General features: G+C 40.0%; 3 protein-coding genes across 5 annotated transcripts in view; 2 read left to right on the top strand and 1 right to left on the bottom strand.

The window, feature by feature from the left end:
• Positions 1 to 391: 391 nt before the first annotated feature.
• Positions 392 to 2,867, top strand: LOC146571316 (peptidyl-prolyl cis-trans isomerase-like). The gene is made up of 5 exons (XM_085280474.1): positions 392 to 559; positions 1,331 to 1,361; positions 1,992 to 2,080; positions 2,173 to 2,345; positions 2,440 to 2,867. The coding sequence occupies exons 1-5, from the start codon at positions 491 to 493 to the stop codon at positions 2,573 to 2,575; spliced, it is 498 nt and encodes a 165-aa protein (XP_085136600.1). The 5' UTR covers positions 392 to 490; the 3' UTR covers positions 2,576 to 2,867.
• A 3,930-nt stretch (positions 2,868 to 6,797) lies between these two features.
• LOC146571315 (dual specificity protein phosphatase 26-like) lies at positions 6,798 to 20,062 on the bottom strand. Of its 3 annotated transcripts, XM_085280473.1 has the most exons (5): positions 19,380 to 20,062; positions 18,896 to 19,079; positions 18,284 to 18,495; positions 14,994 to 15,234; positions 6,798 to 11,805 (listed from the first exon to the last, which is right to left on the bottom strand). In XM_085280473.1, the coding sequence occupies exons 2-4, from the start codon at positions 19,072 to 19,074 to the stop codon at positions 15,029 to 15,031; spliced, it is 597 nt and encodes a 198-aa protein (XP_085136599.1). In that variant the 5' UTR covers positions 19,075 to 19,079; positions 19,380 to 20,062; the 3' UTR covers positions 6,798 to 11,805; positions 14,994 to 15,028. The 3 variants fall into 3 exon arrangements, with proteins under 3 accessions (XP_085136599.1, XP_085136597.1, XP_085136598.1); XM_085280471.1 differs by having other exon boundaries at positions 6,798 to 15,234; positions 19,380 to 20,060; XM_085280472.1 differs by having other exon boundaries at positions 6,798 to 15,234; positions 20,036 to 20,060.
• The window catches only part of ddx56 (DEAD (Asp-Glu-Ala-Asp) box helicase 56), a 22,771-nt gene continuing 15,762 nt past the window's right edge, over positions 19,521 to 26,529 (top strand). Inside the window, exons 1-3 of the mRNA XM_085280470.1 lie at positions 19,521 to 19,537; positions 24,402 to 24,523; positions 26,340 to 26,501. Of these exons, the coding sequence (XP_085136596.1) occupies positions 24,467 to 24,523; positions 26,340 to 26,501 (219 nt within the window). The 5' untranslated portion in view covers positions 19,521 to 19,537; positions 24,402 to 24,466. The remainder of the gene's footprint in view (positions 19,538 to 24,401; positions 24,524 to 26,339; positions 26,502 to 26,529) is intronic.

Here is a 26,529-nt window from a genome sequence, read left to right as displayed (position 1 = left end):
AGCGTGCGTCTGTCCTCTCTGTAAGTGAGTGAGACAGTAGACAGCGGGGAAGAGGGCTGTGCGAGTGCATCGCAAAAACACATAAATTTGCCTGACACCCGTAAACGAAGCAGCATCTGGCTGCAGTTTAAAGACTTTTTTTGTCTCGGTCTTGTCTTGGTCTCGATACCCTCTGGTCTTGGTATTGTCTTGGTCTTGGTTTAGGTGGTCTTGACTACAAGTCTATCAAAAGGGAATAATTTAGGTCAGGCACCTAACTGTTTTGCTTCCTGCCCAGCCCTTGAGGGTTGCCGTGGAAATGTCACACGTAACCTCGATTATCTTAAATCCAATTGGTCAGCATTGGAGTCTTTGAAAGGGAACGGCTGTGATTGGCTGTAGGCCATTTACATCGCTGCCGCAAGACCCATCCAAAAATAGACCCGAGTGTCGCTGTCAGGTTCAGTACGTTATTCTCTATCACGAACGAATCGCGAGCACATTTGTGAACATGGGAAACCCCAGAGTTTTCTTTGACATAACAATTGATGGCGCTAACGCCGGCAGAATTGTAATGGAGGTAAGAGATTTCCTATTATCATTTATTTTGTCACTCTGCGTTCCAGAGCTACAGCCTTCGTCATCTTCTAAGGAGTAGTCTCAATTTCATTCCCAATAGTCTGATGAGATTTAAAACCTCGCTGCTTTATTTATTTATTTATTTATTTATTTTTTAACTTTAGCTAAATGTCAGTGTTATCGTCAGGTGACAATATAAACCGAGGGCAACCTAGTGCTACTGTGGTTAGCACTGTGGTTTCCAATCTAGCCTTTCTGTGTGCGGCCTATGGCTTCTTCCAGTGTCTCCGTGGGTTCTCTCCGGGTACTCCAGTGTTCCAGGTTAACGGTTTTTTTACATGAACTACTTATATTTGTATGTTCCAGATGTTGCATTCGCAGAATCGTCAATTCCTACGAGTAGTGCTTGGGGAAGGGTGGGGTTGCTGTCTCTAGTATAGGGTTGAGTGTCGATAAATATGCTGCTTAAAAATATATTAAAATTTAAGCAAATAAATAAAAGCAAGTATCCTTTAGCAGGTCTCAAACTTGCGTTTTTTTATGGTAAATGGCCTGTATTTATATAGCGCCTTACTAGTCCCTAAGGACCCCAAAGCGCTTTACATATCCAGTCATCCACCCATTCACACACACATTCACACACTGGTGATGGCAAGCTACATCAATCAATCAATCAATAATCAATCATCAATTTATGACATCAATAAATTCTCAACCTTAAAACAGAATCCCCTGTTTCCTTTCCACTAATTGAAATCTCTGTGTTCTGTAGCTCCGGGCTGATGTGGTCCCAAAGACTGCAGGTAGGTGAGGTAGAAAAACATTTTCCGTGTCACTGTGCGTCCTCAGCTTCCTCACACCCAACAATCAATTTATGTTTCACTGCTGAAAAGTTTTCGTTCCCATTCAACCACAGCGGGATTTATTCTAAATATCTGTCAGGGCTATGGGTGATAGAGATTGTGAAAATAATACATGAATCAACTGACACGTGGAGATACTAACACCTATAGCTTAATACTAGAAAGAGAAGGATCTGTGTAATGCTTTACAAATTTACTAGATCACCAGCCACTAAGGTTTATGCCACAGCTGCCTAAAAGTTATATTATTATGACATTATTTATTATGTTTCTGAGATTAATAATTCACCATAACTTACTTAATCAAAATGGTATTTCTAAAAATTTTAAAATATAATTATCATTGTTATCCATGAAGTTTCAAATTTACTGTAAAGATGATAGAACTTTATTAATCCCTCAGGTAGGTTCCTCCAGGAAATTGAGTATTCAGGGTTTGTTTGTTTGTTTGTTGTTGTTGTTGTTTGTTTGTTTTTTTACCAAAAGCAGAAAAATAGTTTGCTTATTATTTTTATTGACTTTAGTTGCTGTATATATTTTTAAGTAAGCAACAATATGCTAATTTTACAGAAAACTTCCGTGCTTTGTGCACTGGAGAGAGAGGTTTTGGCTACAAAGGCTCCACATTTCACCGTGTGATCCCTAAATTCATGTGCCAGGTACAGTCGAGGCTTGGAATATGTAGTGTCCTCACTTTCACCTGTATGTATTTATGTATGTTTACCACATGTGCTTCATTTTTTCTCTTCAGGGTGGAGACTTTACCAACCACAATGGAACAGGGGGCAAGTCCATCTATGGAGAGAAATTTCCTGATGAGAACTTTCAGTTGAAGCACACAGGCATGGGGACACTGTCCATGGCCAATGCAGGGCCCAACACAAATGGTTCCCAGTTCTTCATCTGCACAGCCTCAACTGACTGGTAAACTCTACTTAGTAATGCTGCTGCATTCAGGTTCTATTCAGCTTATTTCAGGTGTCTTTCTCGCATACTAATACTTTCCTCTGCTCTCCAGGCTGAATGGGAAGCATGTGGTGTTTGGCAACATTGTGGAGGGTATCGATGTTGTCAAGGCAATGGAGAAGCAAGGCACAAAGAGTGGCACAACTAAAGCCAAGATTGTCATTGCTGACTGTGGCGAACTAAAATAGTGTAACTCATTCCCTTATCAGATATAGCCTTTATTATCCACGCCAGTCAGTTTTTATGGTTCAGCATATCAACAGTCAGAATGGGGGAAAAACACCAAGTTGACCAACTTTCTCCTTCTAAAATGTTTCTCTGCTGTGTTGTCATTTGTCGTGTTACTTTTTGTTTGTTTGTTTAAATAATTTATTTTGTTTTATTTCTTTTTACCTATAACATTATCCTTTTCATGATCACATTTGTTAACAAAATCTAGATAAAATGGTGGTGGTGTTATAAATAAACTAATTGAAAGCATGTTTTTTGTGTATGCCCTCTTTTATTTATACATAATCAGAATCGTGTTTATGTGCCAAGTATATGTGCAGACACATACAAGGAATTTGGTTCCGGTAGATGGTGGCTCTCAAGCACAGCAATGTAAATCTCACACACACACACACACACACACACACGTGTCTATATATACATTACATATGCATACGCATACATACACAAAGCTGTGTAAACCAACTATAAATAACTAATCTAAACTTATATACATAAAATACAGAAATGAAATGAGGTGGAATGAATACTACAGAATGTACATAAGGTGCAGTTGCAGTCTGGCAGTGGGAGCAGTGTGACAGGTCAACTGTTTAGAAGGGAGATGGCGAGGGGAAAGAAACTGTTCCTGTGTCGGGTGGTCCTGGTCTGCAGGCTTCTGTGCCGTCTGCCAGAGGACAGCAGATCAAAAAGTCTGTGTCCAGGGTGTGAGGGGTCTGTGATGATTTTCCCTGCCTGTTTCCTGGTTCTTGGCGGGTACAGATCCTGGATGGAGGGCAGGGGGGTGCCGATGATCCTTTCTCCTGCCCACAAACAGGACCCTGGCATAAGTTCCCGGGCGGTCGAGGTGTTGCAGGATGTAATGCAGCCCCATGTTCACTGCATCATCCACCGACCTGTTTGCCCGGTAGGCAAACTGCAGAGGGTCCAGCTGGTGGCCTGTAATGTCTTTCAGATGGGCTAGCACCAGTCGTTCGAAGGATTTCATGACCACAGACGTCAAGGCGACAGGTCTGTAGTCATTCAGTCCTGTGATGGTGGGTTTCTTGGGAACAGGGATGATGGTGGAGCGTTTGAAGCAGGAGGGAATTTCACACAGCTCCAGGGATCTGTTGAAGATGCGAGTAAAGATGGGAGCCAGCTGTTCAGCACAGGTTTTGAGGCAGGAGGGTGAGACGCCGTCTGGTCCGGGGGCTGTCCTGGGCTTCTGTTTCTGGAATAGTCGGCTCACATCCTCAGTGTGTATTCTGAGTTTCAGGGAGGAGGAAAGGGGGGTGAGAGGTGTGGTGGAGGTCGTTGAGTCTGGATTGGGGAGGGTGGGGGTGGTCGTTGAGTCTTGATTGGGGAGGGTGGTGGTGGTCGTTGACTGGATTGGGGAGGGGGAGGATGAAGGGGGGAGAGGTGGAAGGTGTGTTGGGGGGTCAATGTCTGAAGCAATGTCTCTGGGGAGGGGAGGGTGAGGTGTGGAAGTCTGTCCGTCTCAAACCTGCAGTAGAATGTGTTTAACTCCTTGGCCAGGTCTTTGTTTGCTTCAACAGTGGGTGGGGGGCGTCTGTAGCTGGTGATTTCCTGCAGGCCCTTCCACACTGACGCTGGGTTGTTGGCTGAGAGCCGTTCTTCCAGCTTCTGGGAGTAGATCCTTTTAGCTGCTTTCATCTCCTTGGTCAGTGTGTTCCTAGCTTGCTTGTACAGGGCCCTGTCACCACTTCTGTAGGCATCCTCCTTGGCCTTACGAAGATGTTGGAGTTTAGGAGTGAACCATGGGTTATTGTTGTTGTATGTGCAAAAGGTCTTTGTTGGCACACACACGTCTTCACAAAAACTGATGTATGATGTCACAGTGTCCATGAGCTCATCTAGGTTCTCAGATGCAGCTTCAAAAACAGTCCAATCAGTGGAGTCAAAACAGTCCTGCAGTTCCTGCTTTGCTGCGTTAGTCCACTTCTTCACAGTTTTGACTACAGGCTTGGCACGTTTGAGTTTTTACCTATAAACTGGAATAAGATGGACCACGCAGTGATCAGAATGTCCCAAAGCTGCCCGGGGCACAGAGGCATCTTTTAGAGTGGTGTAACATACACACATGCACTAGGGAGCATGCAAACCCTTGAGATTAACTTAAATTCTAAAGTCATCTAGCCAGCTCTGCCACTTTTGCTGAAATCACATAATACTTTGGTTTCAGAATTCTGTTTCCAGTGGTTTGGATTATCTTGTTGCTTGAAATTTCCACAGCAACGTGAAGAAGCCTGCTTGTTTGCAAGTCATTGTCCTTCAGGTGTATTTACAGCATGTGTTCTTTGTTGCATATACTCACTGGGATTGATAAGAACACAGAGCAGACAAGCGGGGCACATTTCTTGGAGCATTACATCCCATCTGTTAAAACAAGAGATTGCCAAAAGAAATAAATGTAAACTTTACTGATCAGTATGTGAAATTACTATCCAAGCCCCCTAATTCTGAAGCTAAACCTTCCCTCTATCCACTTTCACTTCCATTTTTTTTATGGCTCCAAATCACACTTATATTGTATTATACTTTATATTGTAAGGTAAAGGTGCTACAATAATAGGAAACCCCAAAAATCAGATGACCACCTATGAGCAAGTACTTGACAAACAGTGGAAAGGAAAAAAAACTCTTTTAACAGGTCATAGCGCAGGGGTGGGCTACTCCAGGCCTCGAGGGCTGGTGTCTTGCAGGTTTTAGATATCACCCTGGGTCAACACACCTGAATCACATGATTAGTTCGTTACCAAGCCTCTGGAGTTCTCCAGAGGCTTGTTGAGGAGGTAATTTAGCCATTTGAGTCAGCTGTGTTGGCTCAAGGACACATCTAAAACCTGCAGGACACTGGCCCTCAAGGCCTGGAGTTGCCCACTCCTGTCATAACAGAACCAGGTACAGGAAGGGGCCTCCATCTGTCGTGATTGGGGGTGATGGTTGACATCCATCCATTTTGTTTTGCTTATCCAATTGATGGTCATAGCAGAGATGGAGCTTGTCAGTCAGTTGCAGGGATAATGCATAGTGACAGACAACAGTGCAAACTCATATTCACACCTACAACCAATTTCGAATACCAATTAACCAAAACAATAACAACTCCAATATGGTAGAACCCAACTGAGTTATCGATGGGCTGATATATCCGCCGATATATCTGCAATCTTCTGCCCTGAGCCGCTGTTTCTGTGCTGCCCAGCTGTGGTGACAGTGGCACAACATGTCGCCCACTGATTTTTACCATCTCTGCAGAAACTCTGACATTGGCAAATTATGTATTCGGAGCAGGCGGTGGTGTGTCAACAACAGGTGGACACACTGCAAGACCAGGCAGTGCTGAGCCATTACAGGGGGGGCACGTGATGAAAAGGTTTAGAGACAGAGAGAGCATGTTCTAGGTTCCTTTTTTTAAAAAGGGATTTTCAGAACTGTTGATATATGAAGCAATCCTCATTTAAACATGGGTCAACCCTGTTTTTGGCAATTATGACAGTTTTAATAAAACCTGCAAGTTCCTGCATTTATGCTGAAAAGCAAGGAAAAGTTAAATGATGCTTGTACTCAGTGTTCGGGAGTAACGGAATACATGTACCAGCGTTACGTATTTAAAATACAAAATATGAGTAACTGTATTCTGTTACAGTTACTGTTTAAAAAGATGGTATTCAGAATACAGTTACTTTGTTGAAATAAAGGGATTACACGGCGGTCTTTTCCTGTTTCATATGTTAAGCTGTCCCCTCTCTATTTTTGGTAACTGCATGCTGGTGGAAAACCCAAACAAAACACGCATTAAGAGGCTCTAATGCCTTGGTCTCAATCTCACGGCCCATGTCACCTCTACTTGCGGCCCGCATGAGTCATTTTACCCACACTGGCTTTTCTCTGGGATCTTTGCTCCAGTACGACAGTCTCACGTTTCTGTGGAGAGTAAGTCTGACTTTGATTCTGATTTTCAGGGGGATATGGGGATCATAAATCACAGGTTTGACACAAGATGTATATTATCACCTTATGGTATTATCATCAGCTGTTTTTATGTCTCTGAAGCGAGTCTGTGTGTTCTTCAAGTTGAATGTCCTCTTTCCTTGCATGAACATTAAAATTAAAAATATAAAATATTTGATCTGACACAACACAGTTCGTAAAAAATGAAAACAGTAAAATATCTCAGTTAGAATATTTTTATTACATTTAGTAGAGAATTTATCAAAACAAAATTAGCAATGTTCAGTGTTATTTACAATAAAAACAGACACACAAGATTAAAAACCAACTTGAAGTACACAGATTAAGGCATTAACATCTCATTTGCTAGTGTCTCCTTTAATGAACCGCACAGAAAGTGATACAAAAATAAATTTAAAACAATTCAAGTTTTTCTATAGAAAGGGCTCTATAACAAAACAATAGAGATAGAAACAGGAATTGAGAACAACATCAATCACAGCACAAAAAATTCACGGATACAAAACATGCAAATGCAATACAGCATAGGTAATACAATGGTAATACAGGTCCCATCTAGAAATTATCATATATATATCTATATATATCTATATATATCTATATATCTATAAATATCTATATATATATATCTATATATATATATGCCTCTCCTGTGCTTTAACTCAGTAAAACTAAGGATGCTTTGCCAAATTTTGCAAACCATGCTCCTTTTTTTCCAAATACTAATTGACGCATTAAAGCAACATCATCATATCAATCATATCAATCAGAATCCCATATTCTTACAATAATGTTCATACAGTATATTCAGGGTAATAATGATCTGATCCTCTGTTGAATTTGGTTTGCTCACTTACAAAGAAATGAACAGTCTCTAATTTTTATTGTAGTTGCATTTTAATGGAGAAACAGAATATCAATCAAAAATCCAGACAACTCCATTACTTAAAAGTTATAAATTGAATAGCATATCATTTAGTGGAATAGGTAAATGATCCCCTATAACCTACAGCCAGAATTCTGGCCTCCACAGATTGGTTATGTGCCCATGTAGCACAAAGACTATATTCAGTCTATCAAACATTACAATTTCTGATCTCAAAGCCTTCAGGAAAAGCTTTGTGAGAAAGCTGCTGGTGTGATGGAATAAAAATATAAAACGACTATCAGTCATTCTCGGTCTCCATGTAAGATCTTGCCTTAATAGGTAAGGATGATCATGACCCAAGACTACGATCTGAAGGCAGTTGGGACCACAGTCGCCAAGAACACCATTGATAACACTCTAAACTGTAATGGATTAAAATATTGCTGAGCCCACACGACCCCCCTGGTCAAGAAAGCACATGTGCAGTTTGCACACTTCTAAATGATTCTGGGAACAGTCAGGTGAAAGTGGGGTGGCTGTAGCTCAGGAGGTAGAGCAGGTCAGCTACTAATTGGAAGGCTGGTGGTTTCATCCCTTGCTGCCCCAGTCTGCATGCTAAGTATCCTAACCCTAACCCCAAGCTCATATTAATGTGTGTGAATGCTTAGATAGAAAGCACTTAAAGCATAGAAGACAGTGCTTGTGTGAATGTGGCTTGTTGTATTATGCACTTTGAGTGCTCTAGGAAAGTAGAAAAGTGCTATATAAGAATCAGTCCAAGTCCAGTGGTCATATAGAACTAAAATTGAGCGTTTCAGGGAAGAAAGATGTTGACCCAAAGAATACCATCCCCACAGTCAAGCACGCAGCTGGAAACATTATGCTTTAAGGCTGTTTTTTTTTTGCTAAGGTTACAGCATGACTTCACTGCATTAAGGAACCAATTGGCAGGCCATGTACTGTAAAATGTTGAACAAGAACATCCTTTCCCAAGCCAGAACACTGAAGGATCGTGGATGGGTCTTCCAGCATGACAAATACCCCAAACATATAGCCAAGACAACAAAGAAGTGGCTAAAAAAAGAAGCATATTAAGGTCAGGAAGTGGCCTAGCCAGTTTTCAGATGTCAGTCCTATAGAAAATCAGTGAAGGCAGCTAAAGCTTCAAGTTTCCAAAAACTTAAAGGATTTAGAAAATTTCTGGGCCATAATCACTCCTGAGATGTTTGTGTGGCGGGGTGTTGTCTTTGGCTCTGCCGTAGAGGAGGGATGGTGCAGCGGGGTAAGGGTGTAGAGTCAGGGGAGGCTGGCAGACACAGCAAGGACCTATCATCATAATCATGCATCCACTTTTTCTGCAGTAGCTGAGGAGAGCAGTAGCAAGAAGAGCGAGGGCAAGAAGCACTGCCAAGTGACCAGAAGCTGGAAAGCTGCTCACGCAAGCACAAGATTACAATGCACATTGTAAATGAAGACTCTGTAATTACACTGCCAAGCGTGGGTCACACTTGCTACAATGCACAAACCTGGTGACAACTACAAAAAACATCTCACAACTACATCTACCAATAAGGGCTTCTTTACCAAGTACTAAGTCATGTTTTGCCTGAGGATCAAATACTTATTTCACTCAAACCATAATTTTCATGTTTTTTGGATTTTGGTTGATATTTTTCTCTGTCCATTAAAATGAAATTACTACTACTACAGTTCATTTGTTTTTTAAGTTAGTAAACTTACACATTTAGCAGGGGCTCAAACAATGACTTCCTCCACTATATGTATGTATATATGCACCCTATCTCCTCCTTAAAGGATGGGCCAATCTGAATGAAAAATGTCACAAAGAGCAATTATTTTAGCATTTATTTATTCTAAATGTAAATTATTTTGATATTTCTAAACAGGACGTTCATTTCATTATCCCCCTTCGAATGCAATGTTACATCTTCCGTTTGCATTTCTTTCACTTATCACTTTTTATGTATATTGCCCTTAAGTTAATGGTCACTAAAAATTGTATCTGCGATGGAATTGGAATGACGGAACTGAAAAAGCACCACAGTCCTTGCAAAAAACACACATAAAGTGGGTTTTTGCCAGTAGAAGTAATTTTTAATACTGCAAGGCATAGACATTAAGATGGACAACATCACAGCTCCCTATTCTTGTTAGCATAGAGGATATGAGCCTGACTAAAACATATTTTATCAATTGTAGCAAATATGTAGTCAAATTGACTTTTACGCATCACTGTGATATTTTGTCACTGTTTAGTTGCTTGATTCTAAAAAAAGGTATCTGATGACTGAAAGTGACAGGTAGCTCCTTTGAACAAATAAGTAATGTAGACATGTTTTAGCATCTGTTTAGATATTGTACATAAAAACATTGGAGGACTTTTTAACATTTTTTAATAGTTTCTCTTATGGCTGACACAGCATTTTAGATATACAACAATAAACTACTGTTATCAAGTGAGCTACCATTTGGGTCAGGCACAAGTTGTGGCTACAATACTATGGTAATGTCATGCTAGTTACACTCAAAGACATGGGCTAAAAAGGCAGGAAGTGATAATGGGTATTCCATCCATCTTTATATGCTTTCTATAACAGAAAGTTATAGTCTGATGTGGCCATTTGATTATCTATTGAGCCCTAAGCACCCAGTTAAGATGCAATTAATTCCCTATAAAATGCACACAAATTGTCACTGAAAAGTCATGACAGTTGAGTTCAGATTGCTTGTTGTTCTTTTTTGCGTTCCAATACTATGGTTCAAAATACAGGTATGTATTTTGTGAAATACACCCTTTCTTGCCAAGAGCAGTGTTGCAGAGTAATGGAATACATGTACCGGCGTTATGTATTTAAAATACAAAATATGAGTAACTGTATTCCATTACAGTTACTGTTTAAAAAAGTGATAATAAGAATACAGTTACTGTGTTGAAATAAATGGATTACACTGCAGTCATTTCCTGTTTCACAGGCTGTCCCGTCTCTAATTTTGGCAATTCCCCGCAAACCCAAACCTGGAAACCCAAACAAAACGCAAAATACAAGTCTCTAATGTAAGCGTCCTGTTAATGTTGGTGGCGTCAGTTACACAATGGACCTGGAACAAGCACAACAGAGTCAGCAGTGCGTGGGAAGGAATGTATTTCTTACTTGGAGATTCTGACAACACTTCATATTTGCCAGCAACCAAGCTGCTGAGAGCAATAGTAATAGCACAGTCTGCTCATTTCCAGATTCTCATTTTTATTCTTCAATCATAATAGATTATACTATTTCTTTTATGCTGGGTGTAGGTGCAGGCACTAAGTTTATCCTCTGTCTGAAGAACAGCCAACTTTCTTTAGATTTGCTGCTCCTTGCAAACAGGTTTGAACACCATATGGGTTGGGAGACTAGAGCTGTGTGCCTGAGATGACCTTATTGGAGATATCTGTACTCACTGAGATAATAAAGAGCTAAGAGTAGAAAAAAGCTGTGTGAAACTGTACAATGTGAAGCCAGAGGTTTTACTTGTAAATAAAAATTACTTGTAAATACACTGGCATCAGTGTATTTACTTTAAACACTTTAAACATGTTTAATATGAAAATCCAATATTTTAACACTAATGCATCTACATATGCATATATATATAATGAGCATAGTACACCCTCTTTAATATCCACAGACTGTACAGATCCTCATTTTGGGGGGTTATTTTTATCTCCATTTGCTGAGAGTAACAATGCTCAATTCATTCCCCCTTGTACCTCAACATGGTGATGTTACACAGCACAAATTCTACAAGCCACAAAATATGTGTTTCAAACATCATTCTTGAGGTAATCATTAGTAACACACTGGAAAGTATTTGAAATGCTGGTTAAAAGCACAGAATTGGCTCTTCTAAAGGTTTTTTTTTACAAGCCTCACTTTTAACATCAAGACAAAACAGCAGACTTTACCCGACTTGTGCACGCAGCATGATTACTGTGTATGTTATCCAGGCAGTTGGTAGCTTTTGCAACGGCACATCTGTGGTATTGTCTCTCACTGCATGTCTACTCAAAATGCTTCTTGAGCTAGCATACTACATCTTCACTTCGAGTAGTACTCTGGACAGCTAACAGTCACTGTAAAGTTAAGGTGATACACTGGACTGGGAGATACTTAGAGAGCACGAATTTATTTTGATAAATTACCCCATAAAAAGGTTTACTTACACAACACCAAATTGTAAGCAACTAATTAATTAAAGATGCAACAATGGCTTGGCCAGGGACCATCTACTTGGAACAGCCTTACGCTATTCAGAGCTCAGAGCCAACCAGAAGCTGCTCTGAAAAAAAAAAAACAGTTACAAGAAAAATTATGAAAATTAAAAAAAATGTTAAAGAAAGAGAGGTCAACATAATTTTATCTGGTAAATTTATAAACATACTGGAAATAATGCAACTACCTGATATTTGTTTTGTTATATAAATCCACCTGCTTACTTTTGGTAAGTTAAGATATGTCAGATAACAGTGGGTATATACCAACTCATTTCTGTTAATTATTTGTACCTCTTTTCACTGTTTAAAAAAGAGAAGATCCTGTTATTTAATGCAATTTGGGGGATTTAGGAAGTTTAATTATTTCTTTTAGTATGAAAATAATATTTTACTTTGAGAAAAGTTGAAAAGTTTGTTTGTATATGCTGTAAGTTATAGTTTTTAGAAAAAAAAATCTGAATCAGCAAAAAAAGGAACTTGGAAGCAAACAACCAAATTGCAATTGGTGCATTTGCTTTTGTGTTCACAAACAAATAATTACATTATATATGCTGTAATTACGCTGGAATTCTATAAGCTACATAACTTTGCTGGATTAGACCCGGGTTATAGGGCACTTCACAAATGTAAAAGTGACTGGAACCACGGGGGAAAAAATCACAAAGAACATTTTTGGGGGTTGATATAACTTATTTACGCTCTATATTAACTAGAAAATACAACAAGGAACGTGTCTGCTTAGGGTCAGTTGTGATCAGTTTTTAATTACTGACACTCCTGAATCATAACAGTGACCCGTGTATTTTATCCATAAGATTCGGGCTAAAGTTGTGGAACATTTAAAGAAATTACTTTCAACATGATGAGGGAATACATTAAATTGATATGGAGTATCACACAGGGCCTAATGTTGCTGTCACACAAACATTTAAATTTCCTAGCACAAACAATTTTCTTCTGCCAATTTTCATCATGTTTTTTTAACAGGCTGAGGTTTATTTTAATATACGATTCTATTCTACTTTTACATATTATAATTTTTGATCATAGTAAAATACCTTTCCTTTCTGCAAAGGACCTCATAACTTCATTAACCACTTTAAAACATCTGCCAGTTTAATTTCAGGCATGAAGTGGATTCACAAATCTTTAAGACTTGCAAATCTATACAACTATTTTAAACAACAATGCCTGTTTGAATTTTAGGCTTAATGATTTGATTTTTGTAATATCACTCGCACCTTTCACTTTTCTTATCTATTTAAAAATATATTTTGTAATGCAGTTACAGCCACATAATGTTAATTCCAAATAGACAGACAAGAACATGGAGTCTGTTTTAAAATTCTTATCTTCACATAACTTTAAAGCCAAGTACCTTTGTGTTACCTTTGTGTAAATTCCCTCTCATTTTAACAACTGAGAGGGAATTCACACAAAACGTTATAAACCTAACGTTTCTGGACTACCAGGACCAATAAACAGCATTATAAACCTTGTGATCTGAGTAGTTCAGTGTATAGTTCAGTGTGTGGTTGGTTAGCTCAAACTAAGCAGCTGAAGTTTTTTGATATTGTTACTTCTCTCTGGGTTGAGGCAGTTTTGTTTATTTCATTTTGTTGTAATCATTAAAATACTGATATAAAACCATTCTTGAACACATACTTTCTCTTGCTAGAAAGTCAGACAACACTCAGAAAGTATGTCAAGACAACAGTAAACTCACATCTGCAACCTTGGCACAACTCATATGTGGAACTATTTCTCTACAAAGACTAGATAACAAAAAAGATTAACATCCTATTCAATATCACAGTGTCTGCTGGGGTTATTTTGTGACTCTTTGCTGGGTTCAGACCCCAGATATGTTAATCAGGTTGGCGATAACCTGCCTCAGGTTGACTATTTTCTTCTGAAATTTAAAAAAGTCAGACAGGAATCTCTGTTAGACGTGTTCTCTACAAGCTTGACTAAAAAGAAAAACAATGGATATGAGTTCGAAACTGCAGAAGCGTCCAAAAACATGTGTAGATGAATCCTGTAAAAGCTTTTGGCATAAATTTTGTGGACATCTGTGGCTGGCAAGATAACTGCAAACATGGTACCATGAATAAACATGTTAGCACTTGTCAACCATAAGAATGATTGTTTCTAGTCCTTTATACTTTTAACGTAGGTGTTTTCCCCTTGTCAGCCATAATTGTGCAAAAATTGTTTACCGAGCATCGAAACTAGATCTCAGATCAATAAATAGAAGCTAAGTTAAGGCTACGTCCACACTAATGTGTTTTCTTTTGAAAACGCATAGTTTTCTCTCCCGTCCACACTGAGATGGCATTTTCCCCAAGGAAAAACGCAGCGTTTTGAAAACGCTCTCGAAAATGCATATATTTCAAAACGGAGCTGTCCCGTCGCAGTGTGCACACTCGAAAACGCAGACTTTCTAAAACGATGATGCATTTTTGTCCTGTGATGCATTCATGTGACCAATTAAACAAAGATAGTGGAGGGCATTATACAGCAGTTGTTTTGATTGCTCTCAATTTTGACAGCCCTAAAAAAGATTAATATCAGTTTGTGCATGCTCCAGATAGCTTTTCGTCAAATTCTTTAATTCTCACCCACTTTTGCGCATGCGCAGGACTGGAACGTAAGCGTTTTTGGCCGTTTCAATGTGGACGCACATTTCAGACGAAAACGCCGTTTTCAAATCTATCCGGGCTAGTGTGGACATAGCCTAAATTAACATAATTCAGAGGTTACACACCAAACTCCTGTTTCACATCTGACTCAAACCCCGTGCAGCAGTTTCCTCAATTTTGGACTCGCAGTCAACTTTTGAATCCTATACGTCAAAGGTAAGGTTTTACTACTTAACTTACATAGGTCAACTGATGTTGCTGTAAAATTTCTACCATTATGTGCGTGAATGAATCTGAAAGGCAGAGGTCAGTTACAAATTGAAAAAAACACTTTGAAGGAAATAGTGGAATTATTAATAAAAGTTTCTAATTTTTTAGAATCCTAATGTACCAGTAAACTTTGATCTTAAGGAATATAAAATTATTTGGTGCTGCTGTTTCAGAGTCTACAGAACTACAAAGATTAAACAAACTGAGCAAATTGACTATGAAAATAATGGCATCACTTGATCTGTGGTATCACTGGCTACCATTCAGAGATGCAAAGTCAGAAATTCACAGGTTGCTCCTAGTTTGGTCCCAGAATATCTCCCAGTGTAATGGGCTGCTACCTCAGGTGGAGTGTGTCTTGACAGTATTTTCAGCTCTATGGTGATGTCTTTCGGCTCTCTCTCAGGATGCTGTCCAGGCCATTCAGCTGGCGGAGGAAACCTCGGTTAGGGATGACACCTCTGTGGTCTTTTACTGTCTTGATGGCCTCCACAAGCGTCAGATTTTGTCTGATCATCAAGTAGGCTAGCACCAGAGTAGCTGAGCGGCTCACTCCCACAGTACAGTGGACCAGAACCTTACCTGCACATACCAAAAAACATAATCACAAGTCCACGCAAATTAAACAACCTGCATAGAACTCAGTAGCCATGCACACAAAGAACCCAGCACATACACAAAACTGTTTGCTTTGTATCCACTGTGGCAGAAACATCAGCGTTGTTTTAAAATGCATTTTTTTACTATTTGAAAAATGAAGTTTGTCAACAGTTATTGTTTGCTGTGTAGCAGTGGAAATATCAACAACTGCCACTGGATTACATGAATCTTTAAAACTGGAGGATTCTAAGGCGAGCTCTGAAGCCTCAGCACTCCTGTTCCATTAGTCTTGTACAATATCAATATCTTGTACAAACAAACAAACAAACATAACGAGGCTCAGGAAAGTAAGTGTGCATTGTGATCCAGCAATTATAACTTTGGCCAAAATACAGACATTTCATTCGCCAATAAAAAGTTGCTCAGCCTTCAGCAACACATGTAACTGCACGTATCATGACTGGATGAGTTTCAGGTTTTGCATTTTTTTCTGTATTAGAGTGAAGCCAGTGATAAATCAATACATCCACCCATGTACAGTGGAAATTACAGCTATAGTTAAAATGGCAAACTTAACTTTCAAAAAGTCAACAAATCCTGAAGACAACAAATTATTGATGTGCAGCACACATATCAAATCTTTCATAGTGATTTTGTAATTTATTCAAACTATAAACAGGCAAAATAAATAATAAGTTATGGTGTGTTTTAGCTACAGTGAATTTGTTCCAGCTCGGGTGGAGACTTTAATGAGTAAATACTTTTATAGAGATTCAAGTAGATTTTATTGCAGCACATTTATACTTTTATTTCAGTAAAATGTTACTTTTACTGAATATACATACACTATTGTATTACTTTTATATAAGTAGCAGATTTAGGACACTTCTTCCAAAGCTGTAAAATGCTGATAATCAGCATTTGATCAGAGCATTTGTTCACTGTTTATCAAAACAGTGAAGAATACTTTACTAGTAAACACAGATCTAAGTACCACCAGATTTACATAAGATGATTTACGTAAAATGATAGAAACAACCTGAACTGTTCAGATCAGACAAATGAGCTACTTATTGTTGTCATATATTGTAAAAAGACAGTCTGTCACATACTCCTCTCTGTCCACTGCTCAGCGGACGTGTAACTTTATCTAGATGACCTATAATACTGGAACCTGAACCCGCAGTGAGTGGAACTCTGCAGCCAGAGGTGTACAGCTGTGTTTCACTGAGTGACCATTTGGCAGCAACATAAGCACTGGAGAGGCTTCCAAATTTAGTTTCCAAATTGTACACAAATACAGTTCAAAACAACGCTGATCATGGCGCCACCTTGCTTTAATGCAGTAACCTGAAATGTCCATTAAAAGTGACCAATCACATTAGAACCCCTCTTCCTTTGGGCTCTGCTCCAAACAGTCAAAATTCAGTTCATTTGCAGGAGCAAGAGTGAGAGTGTGAATCAAAGTTCTGCATGCACAGGTTGTTGAATTTATGCAGAGGAATTTAATTCTAGATTACGTTTTTTCCTGCGTGGAATTTTTGACATAAATAATTCCATAAGATTACAAAATGTTAGGTCAAAATGTTTTGCTTAAAATGGTCAGTTTGTTCTGCAATTGGAATTCCCACCATCTCTGGCTCCAAAAACAACATGCCAGTGGCCACAAAACTAACATTACGCCAGATTCCAGAAATCAATGGATGATGTCACAAACTTCCATTATTTTTATACAGTCTGCAAAAGAGACATACAGAACCAGAGTGTGAGCTTGTGGATGTTTGTTTATATTACAATCTTCAGCGTGGTTTTAGGATAGCTGTGCCCCTGATCACTGCTATTAAACACAAATGGTTGCTCCCCTCATCCCAGTGCAAATTACTAGGATAAATTGATGATTTACAAAAGACTATTAGCTACCCTAAAAATATTTATACATATTTTATATAAATGAAAATAGTTTCATGTAATCAGTGTAAAGCAATATACTAAATATTTGTTCATACTTTAAAGAAAAAGCTAAATGACCAGTTAAGACAAGGGCTGTGCCCCAAATTCCTCTTTTCTTCTTCTTCTTCACTACATTAGACATTTGCATCATTATTTAGACCTGTTGAGCCACACAAGTCTAACTATATAACACAACATTTAAGTGTTTTTGAAGAAGCAACAGCATGTAGTGGGAAAATTTATAAACTAAAAACAGGGCCATTCAAATACAAATGATGAATCTGCTAAAGCAAGGTTACATTAAGCGTTCCCAGTAGTTATATAAGACCTTTCCTAGATCAAAAAGAGATTCATTTAAAATGTAGAAGATACTACAGTCTGGAAATTTTTTAGGTCTTAGGTCTTTGGGCAAGACACTTCACCCGTTGCCTACTGGTTGTGGTCAGAGGGCCCGGTGGCGCCAGTGTCCGGCAGCCTCCCCTCTGTCAGTGCGCCCCAGGGTGGCTGTGGCTACAATGTAGCTTGCCATCACCAGTGTGTGAATGGGTGGATGACAGATTGTGTAAAGCGCTTTGGGGTCCTTAGGGACTAGAAAAGCGCTATACAAATACAGGCCATTTACCATGTACCATTTAGGTCAAAGAACAGTCTTAGGTCTTAAGTCTTAGGTCAAACAACAAATGTATTTGTTTACTCTAGTAATATAATAACTCATTTTTACTTAAAATTACTTTAGTCAATATCTATCCATCAGGCCATCAGGGTTATATGGGGTTCAGTCTTGCCCCGGGATCTTTTTTTGATATGCAGAACACAGAGCTTCTAACTGCTAGATGACCTGCTATTTGAAATGATAATTTTCCCTCATGTTATCAATTAATAATACATTTTTCATAGGCATCTTTCAAAAGAATCAAAGATACCTTGTAAGCAATTAAATAACAAAAAACACAGCATGCAAAAAATAACAATTGGAAGAGTGCATAGATTTAAAAGTTAATAGATCATAAAATTAAAATCAAACACAGTAGAACAGAGAATCTACCCACACAGACCCCCACACACCCAGACTCAGACAAACCTCCACTGGTGAGGGCTTTGTGAATGAACTCAGAAGCAGGATAGAAGTTAACACTCATGTCAAAAGTTGGTGAGTCATGAGCCTCAATGCCAAGATAGGTGATGTTCATCCCAGCATAATATTCGGCTCCCCCGCGCCACTTCGTCTGTGCGCAGTTGAGGATATGTGTAATGCCAAGTTTGGCCAATTCTCGTCGATCTGATGCAATGTCCCTGCAGAGGAGAGAAGGTATTTCCAGCTCTAGCAGTTAAACTGTTTTCACTTGACTACATAACTTGTATGATTTATGCTGACATGTAACTCTTATGTGACTCCTAAGCTTATGAATGAGACAAACAGATACTGCTGGGTGATGGAGCTAGATATAGATGTTAGATAAATACGCTTGCTTTAGACTAAACAACTTTCAGCTTATATGGTGGAATGCCAGAATATTTACTTCATTAAAATTAGTTCTCATTGGGTGCTCATTACTGACTCGTAGTAATGGGTATTTTTATTTCTAAGTAATATGTTACTAAGAAATTAATACTTTAAGTATTTATTCACTGTTATTAAGACACTCTGAGTATTTACTTCTTCTGCCACCGTTTAGAGGTTAGAAACACTCACTGGTCTCCGATATAGAGTCGTGGCCACACTTCGTCTGCATGGTTGCAGGCCGTTTTGCCCGTGTAAAGGAGCCTTTCTAGCTCGGAGACGGTCAGGATCGGGGAGGAACGTTCAGAGTCTTTTCGGCTCGGAGACCTGGAGCTGCTCCGGGACCGAGAGAATCGAGACATGAACGCCATTAAATCTGTGAAAACAGAGATGAAAAGAACGGGTCTTTTATTATTATTATCATTATTATTATTATTAAAGAAATTCACACGCGCGTGCGTTCAGAATAAAACGAATAAAATTAAAATATAAACTGGTCGTGTGTTGTAATCCTTACGTTTATTATTTGAATATGACATTTTAATAACAAATGTACCTATAGCTTTATGTAAATAATTCGTAGCATGTTAGTTTACAGTTGCGGATACAAACAAAAGCATGCAGATCATGAATTTTACGTGTTTTTTAAAAACGCGAATACCATATTTGTATTTACCTGTGTTGTTTTATTCCGTGTCTCAGTTATGTGGGGCTAGGTGCTCTGCGGCCATGTTGACTAATTTATTTGTTATGGGAGGATAACTGTGTAGACGAGACAGCTGCTATTGCATTCAGTGGGCATCTTCACCGTCTTCTCAACAAGTCTTCATTGAGGTGCGTGACTCCGAGGACATAGCTCCCGTTTTAAAACGAAATTTAACGAAATTTAAAATAATGTGAGCTTACACAGTACAAAGAGCTTCTCCAGTTCTTCTCTGTGGCAATTTATAGTCGGTTGTGTTGAAATAAGCGACTTTCAGCTGCTCCTTTAGTCACATTGGTCACAAGGGGTCGCCACAGCGAGTAAGTCTGCATATTTGATTTGGAAGATTTTTACACCGAGTTCTTGACACCATTGTGACTAAAGGAAGCAATTGAAGGTCGTTTATTTCCCGACGCAACCCCAAAAGGATTTGTGAGCACTCCTGGGATCGAAGAGGGATCTTTCAGTTTTTATGCGAATGTTGCTATTGCTAACTGAAATGATGGCTTTAATGGTATTATTTAACATTAATGGATTTTAGTCATTGTGGTGTTTGCTACCATCTGCTGGTCAAATTGGGGTAAAGCATTAAAAATGTCAAGGTAGGAAAAAATGAATAGCAGTCTTACCACAAGGTCCATCTGCTCTGGAACTTTCCATCACACCGCTGGAGTAGTGCGGTGTTGTTCTCCTTGTATAAAGAGTGATGGAAAATTCTGTCATAAAACTGATTACGTTTTAGTTTTTCTTTAGGAAGACCCATGTGCAGAAAATAATATATGTTATGAATTACAAATTACAATTAATAAAATTAGTTTTAAATCTGATTTAATAATAACTGGTTTAATAAATCATTTAAAAATATAATGAAGAAACGTTAGACCCACTTAAAAAAATCTAACCATAAAAAAAATCTAAATTTGGGCTTTCTACGGAAAAAAAAATATAGGGAAAATGAAAATTTATTTGGAATGATTGTGTGAAATAGTACGATTTCTTTCCAGCATCAGACAATAACAACATAAATAACATTATCAGAGGCCTGTATTATGAAGCAATATTATGGTCTTGGTGAGGTTAGTTTTCATTATTGAGGTGGTTGCTTGCCAGGGTACATCACAATGGTAACTTGCGGTAGAGTATATAGAAAAGTATATAAACCTGAAAATAGTATTACTGGTCATAAACAATATTGAGTTGAAATTTAACGTAAAAATGAATATATCCAGATCATATGCCTATCTCATCCAATCTGAAGCACCGTCTTCTGCAACACTAACATACTAAAGGTCCTTCATAACATCCATGATGGTTTTCCTCTTTTCCTCCTGCCTGACAGCTCCATCCACAGCATCTTTTGTCCAGTAAGCTGTCTTTACGGCACTTGCTCATACCATCTAAGTCTTGTTATGTGTGTGTATATATATATATAAAACACCCAGCGCGCCCCTGCGGGCGGTTTATCCTTCAAGCTCGGGTCCTCTACCAGAGGCCTGGGAGCTTGAGGGTCCTGCGCAGTATCTTAGCTGTTCCCAGGACTGCGCTCTTCTGGACAGAGATCTCCGATGTTGTTCCCGGGATCTGCTGGAGCCACTCGCCTAGCTTGGGAGTCACCGCACCTAGTGCTCCGATTACCACGGGGACCACCATTACCTTCACCCTCCACATCCTCTCGAGCTCTTCTCTGAGCCCTTGGTATTTCTCCAGCTTCTCGTGTTCCTTCTTCCTGATATTGCTGTCATTCGGAACCGCTACATCGATCACTACGGCCATCTTCTTCTGTTTGTCTACCACCACTATGTCCGGTTGGTTAGCCACCACCATTTTGTCCGTCTGTATCTGGAAGTCCCACAGGATCTTAGCTCGGTCATTCTCCACCACCCTTGGGGGCATCTCCCATTTTGACCTCGGGACTTCCAGGTTATACTCGGCACAGATGTTCCTGTACACTATGCCGGCCACTTGGTTATGGCGTTCCATGTATGCCTTGCCTGCTAGCATCTTGCACCCTGCTGTTATGTGCTGGATTGTCTCTGGGGCATCTTTACACAGCCTGCACCTGGGGTCTTGCCTGGTGTGATAGACCCCAGCCTCTATGGATCTTGTACTCAGAGCTTGTTCTTGTGCTGCCATGATTAGTGCCTCTGTGCTGTCTTTCAGTCCAGCTTTGTCCAGCCACTGGTAGGATTTCTGGATATCAGCCACCTCCTCTATCTGCCGGTGGTACATACCGTGCAGGGGCCTGTCCTTCCATGATGGTTCCTCGTCTCCCTCCTCTTTCTTGGGTTTCTGCTGCCTGAGGTATTCACTGAGCACTCGGTCAGTTGGGGCCATCTTCCCAATGTATTCTTGGATGTTCCTTGTCTCATCCTGGACTGTGGTGCTGACACTCACCAGTCCCCGGCCCCCTTCCTTCCGCTTAGCGTACAGCCTCAGGGTGCTGGACTTGGGGTGAAACCCTCCATGCATGGTCAGGAGCTTTCTTGTCTTTATGTCAGTGGCTTCTATCTCCTCCTTTGGCCAGCTTATTACCCCAGCAGGGTACCTGATCACGGGCAGGGCGTATGTGTTGATGGCCCGGTTCTTACCATTCAGCTGACTCCTCAGGACTTGCCTGACCCTCTGCAGGTACTTGGTGGTTGCAGCTTTTCTAGCGGCCTCTTCATGGTTCCCATTTGCCTGCGGGATCCCCAGGTACTTGTAACTGTCCTCTATGTCTGCAATGTTGCCTTCTGGTAGTTCAATCCCCTCAGTTCTGACTACCTTCCCTCTCTTTGTTACCATCCGACTACACTTCTCCAGTCCGAACGACATTCCAATGTCATTGCTGTATAGCCTGGTAGTGTGGATCAGTGAATCGATGTCTCGTTCACTCTTGGCATACAGCTTGATGTCATCCATGTACAGGAGGTGGCTGACAACTGCTCCGTTCCGTAGTCGGTATCCGTAGCCAGTCTTGTTAATGATCTCACTGAGGGGGTTCAGGCCTATGCAGAACAGCAGTGGGGACAGAGCATCTCCTTGGTAGATCCCGCACTTGATGGTAACTTGTGCTATGGGCTTGGAGTTGGCCTCTAGTGTTGTACGCCACATCCCCATTGAGTTCCTGATGAAGGCTCTTAGGGTCCCATTGATCTTGTACAATTCTAGGCATTCCAGTATCCAGCTGTGGGGCATTGAGTCATAGGCCTTCTTGTAATCAATCCAGGCAGTGCACAGGTTGGTCAGTCTGGTCTTGCAGTCTCGGCTGATTGTTCTGTCTACCAGTAGCTGGTGTTTTGCACCTCTGGTATTCTTGCCAATTCCTTTCTGTGTCCCGCTCATGTATTGACCCATGTGCCTGTTCATCTTAGCCGATATGATGCCTGACAGGAGCTTCCATGTAGTACTGAGGCAGGTTATTGGTCGGTAGTTGGAGGGGACCGGTCCCTTCTTGGGGTCCTTGGGGATCAGGACCGTCCGGCCTTCAGTTAGCCATTCCGGGTGTCTCTCATTAACTAGCAGCTGGTTCATTTGTGCTGCCAGACGCTCGTGGAGTGCAGTCAGCTTCTTCAGCCAGTAGGCGTGAACCATGTCGGGCCCTGGTGCTGTCCAACTCTTCATACTGGAGACCCTTTCTTGGATATCTGCCACTGTGATGGTTACTGGACCCTGTTCAGGGAGGTCGCTGTGGTCTGCCCTCAGATCCACTAGCCACTGAGCATTGCCGTTATGGGTTGCATCCTTCTCCCATATGCTCTTCCAGTATTGCTCCGTCTCCAGCCTTGGTGGTGCTGTTCTCTTATTGTTCCCTTGCCACTGAGAGTACACCTTTGCTGGTTCTGTGGAGAACAGCTGGTTTATTCTCCTGCCTTCTATCTCTCTGGTGTACCTCCTCAAGCGGCTGGCCAAGGCTGTGAGTCTTTGCTTGGCAGTTTCCACGGCCTCAGGTATGGACAGCTTGCTGTATTTCTTAGGCACCTTATTTGTCGCACCTTTCTGCAACTCTGTTAGTTGGCTAACCTCCCTCCGTGCTACTTTGATCTTGCCCTCTAGCCTCCTTCTCCATGGAGGGTACTGCCCCTTGTGGCTGTTCAACTTGTAGCCAAGCATCTCACTGATCACTGCTGCCGTATTGTAGATCAGCTTGTTAGTGTCGGTAATCGTGGTTGTAGGTATTGCCCGTAGTGCTGCATTAACATCATCTAGCAGACCTTCTGAGGGTACTTCACGTAATCTTGGTAACCGGCTACGGGGGATCGAAGTTTCAAGCTTGGCCATGATCCTATTTTTCAGGTCAGTTCCTCTCGCACTCAACGATCCTTCTCCTATCGCACTTGGGGCTATGTACCCAATCTCGGGTGGGGGTGATGATATCTCCCCCCTGACCTGGCGTCCTGACTCCTCCTTGCCGTAGCATTTGTGTTGTACCTCGTCAATCTCTAGCTGTGAGAGCAGTCCCTTCTTTCGAATGTTGGAACACTGAGCTACTAGTTGTTTCGCCGTCATTGTGGATGTTGGGTATCGAAGAATCCATAGGTCCCTCATCCTATTCATGTAGCCCCTTCCGCCGGGGTTACTTGCGTAGTAGCATTCCAACAACACCCTGTTTTCGTCCCTTGCCCACCGATGCCTTCTTGTTATATATATATATATATATATATATATATATATATATATATATATATATATATATATATATTTAAATATATATATATATATATATATATATATATATATATATTTAAACATATATTTAAATATATATTTAAATATATATTTAAATATATATATATTTAAATATATATATATATATTTATATATATATATATATTTATATATATATATATATATATATATATATATATATATATATAAATAACCTTGGTTATGTATTTGAAATATGCTTCAGTTTCTTTTTTAAGAGCAAGAAAACTCTGTTTAATATTTAAAAAGTACACTTTTTAGTTATAAAGTAGAGATTGACTACAAAATGTTCTTTCTTTTATTTCGGAGGTGCTTAAAAGCGACGTGACGTCATAAACTTGCGACGCACGTGTGAGCTTGGTGAGAGACGAGCGATGGCTCATGAGAGGCTACAATTCCATGAAATGGGCTTAGACGACCGCCTGCTAAAGGTAACAAACTTCGAGGCTGTCGGGGGAACTGTGAATTTTCAGGTGGAGAATAAAATCCTCCGAGAAGTTTGAAAATCCGACAGTTACTTCGGGAGTCGGAACTGCTCGCTCGGTGGCAGAGTTAAGTTTTTATGCAAACATGAAGTTGTGCGTAGGTGAAATTACTAGACATGGAAAAATGCTGGATTACAGAAGTAATAGAAATCATGTCCGCTGTTTTCTAGTATAGACGCCGTTTCGCACTTTTATCAAAAGCTAATAACAGTTTGATTACCCTACATTGTTTTTGACTTTCTCCTGGTTGTAACTGCCTTCCTAGTATCCCGTTTATCATGTATGACAAAATCCGGTTATAACGATATTTACTTAAATGGGCATTCAGTTAACCCATAAATGATGATTTCGACATAAACATGCATACACAGACGCCACATTGAGGGAGGGGGCTCACCCGTTGCTGCGACCCGTCAGCGCGTCCGCCATATTGAATTTGTCCTTCTTTTTTAGCAGCAAAACTACTACAAAAATTATAGATCCGTGTTTCATTGTATGCAATAAAATTTTACGGTTAGAATGTAAAACAAAAAAGGGCTAGTTCCAATTTTTGTTTTGCAAATGTAAGGTGCACTACAAATTAAATGTGTTTATTATTATTGTTGTTGTTGTTGTTGTTAATAGACAGCTGTTCTCCCTCAGCTACAGAGAACAGCTGTCTGTTCTCTCCCTGTTCTCCTCTCCAGCTCTTGGCTGCTTCTGGCTTCTCTTCCTTCTAATCTTCCACACACAATTTGTCTTGGCCTATCGTCAAGGGTGGAAAGTGTCTATCCTGTCACCTCTCACTTTGCAGTGTGGGTTTCTTAGTCTCTCTTGACTTCGGACACTTCAACCATGGCATTTAACAGATATTTTATAAAATGTTGCTATTTTTGTTAACTTGCAAAATGAAAACACAATTTTGACTTAGAATCCCATGGACATATTTTATATATTTTAATCAAAAGGAAAAACTAAGAAAGGTGAAATGGGACATAAAATCCTACAGAAATAATAATAATAACTTTTATTTAAAAGCACCTTTCAAGACACTCAAGGACACTAAACAATAGAGTAAAACACATACATAGTAGAACAATGACAAAATGAAGAACAAAAAAAACAAACGCATACACACAAGATAAAATAAATAAGGTTGGGCAGATGTACAAATTTTATGTGTAACAAGTTTATTCCTGGACCACTTCACTTCGACTGTCCGTCATTTTTGTTCAAAAGATTTCTTCACCAATATGCAAAGCATCTTGGGATAGGGTGGGCCTCGAAGGGGGCTGCATTTGGGGGAGCCAGCTCAGAGTCTTTGTTGTATGTGTGTGTGTGTGTAAACAAATTCCAGCTCCATGTTACACTGCTGCTGCTGTGTTGCTAGTCCTTTTGTTGACATTTTTTTGCAGAGTTTGTTTGTTTTTGTGGACATGCTTGCTGCTTTTTCATTCATTTTCAGTCCAGCCCTGTACCTCCCTGTTTTCAGTGGGTTTTTTGTTTTGTTTTGGGGTTTGGTTTTTTGTGTGTGTGTGTGTGTGTTTTAAGCACTTAAGTGTAGAAAAAGTGGTTGTGTGATTGAGTAAATGAGACATGTTGTATAAAGCACTCTGAGTGCTCAAGTAGATGAGAAAACTGCTCCATTTACATTTAGCACAGCAGTCAACACGGGTGAATGCTCTGCACCAAATATTAAACTGAGATTTGTCTGACATTTGTCTGTGTCACTATAATAATTTGTTTCACCTCTGGGTTTTTTTGTTTTTTATTCTTGACTCAGGCAGTCGCAGATCTGGGATGGTCAAAGCCCACTCTGATCCAAGAAAAGGTAATCCCTTTGGCTTTAGATGGAAAGGACCTTCTGGCTCGAGCCCGGACTGGGTCTGGGAAGACTGCCTCATATGGTATACCTGTCATACAGCGCATCCTGGCTTCCAAACAGGTGAGAAACAGCAATAATGTTTTTGGAA

This window comes from Mchenga conophoros, linkage group LG7 (genome assembly GCF_057382185.1).
Source record: "Mchenga conophoros isolate Kocher_MC1m ecotype Shallow Benthic linkage group LG7, M_conophoros_male_GT1.1, whole genome shotgun sequence".
Lineage (NCBI taxonomy): Eukaryota > Metazoa > Chordata > Actinopteri > Cichliformes > Cichlidae > Mchenga > Mchenga conophoros.
The sequence above is the reverse complement of the archived record's forward strand: the minus strand, read 5'-3'. Positions and strand labels throughout refer to the sequence as shown.

What these genes read in the sequence shown, in the direction of transcription:
- LOC146571316 (XM_085280474.1), top strand. Translation starts at nt 491, where the DNA reads ATGGGAAACCCCAGAGTTTTCTTTGACATAACAATTGATGGCGCTAAC. An exon ending in CCGGCAGAATTGTAATGGAG is followed by an intron (nt 560 to 1,330) that starts GTAAGAGATTTC and finishes TGTGTTCTGTAG; the next exon opens with CTCCGGGCTGATGTGGTCCC. An exon ending in TCCCTAAATTCATGTGCCAG is followed by an intron (nt 2,081 to 2,172) that starts GTACAGTCGAGG and finishes TTTTCTCTTCAG; the next exon opens with GGTGGAGACTTTACCAACCA.
- LOC146571315 (XM_085280473.1), bottom strand. Translation starts at nt 19,074, where the DNA reads ATGGCGTTCATGTCTCGATTCTCTCGGTCCCGGAGCAGCTCCAGGTCT. An exon ending in CGACTCTATATCGGAGACCA is followed by an intron (nt 18,496 to 18,895) that starts GTGAGTGTTTCT and finishes TCTCCTCTGCAG; the next exon opens with GGACATTGCATCAGATCGAC. An exon ending in CAAAGCCCTCACCAGTGGAG is followed by an intron (nt 15,235 to 18,283) that starts GTTTGTCTGAGT and finishes TGGTATGTGCAG; the next exon opens with GTAAGGTTCTGGTCCACTGT.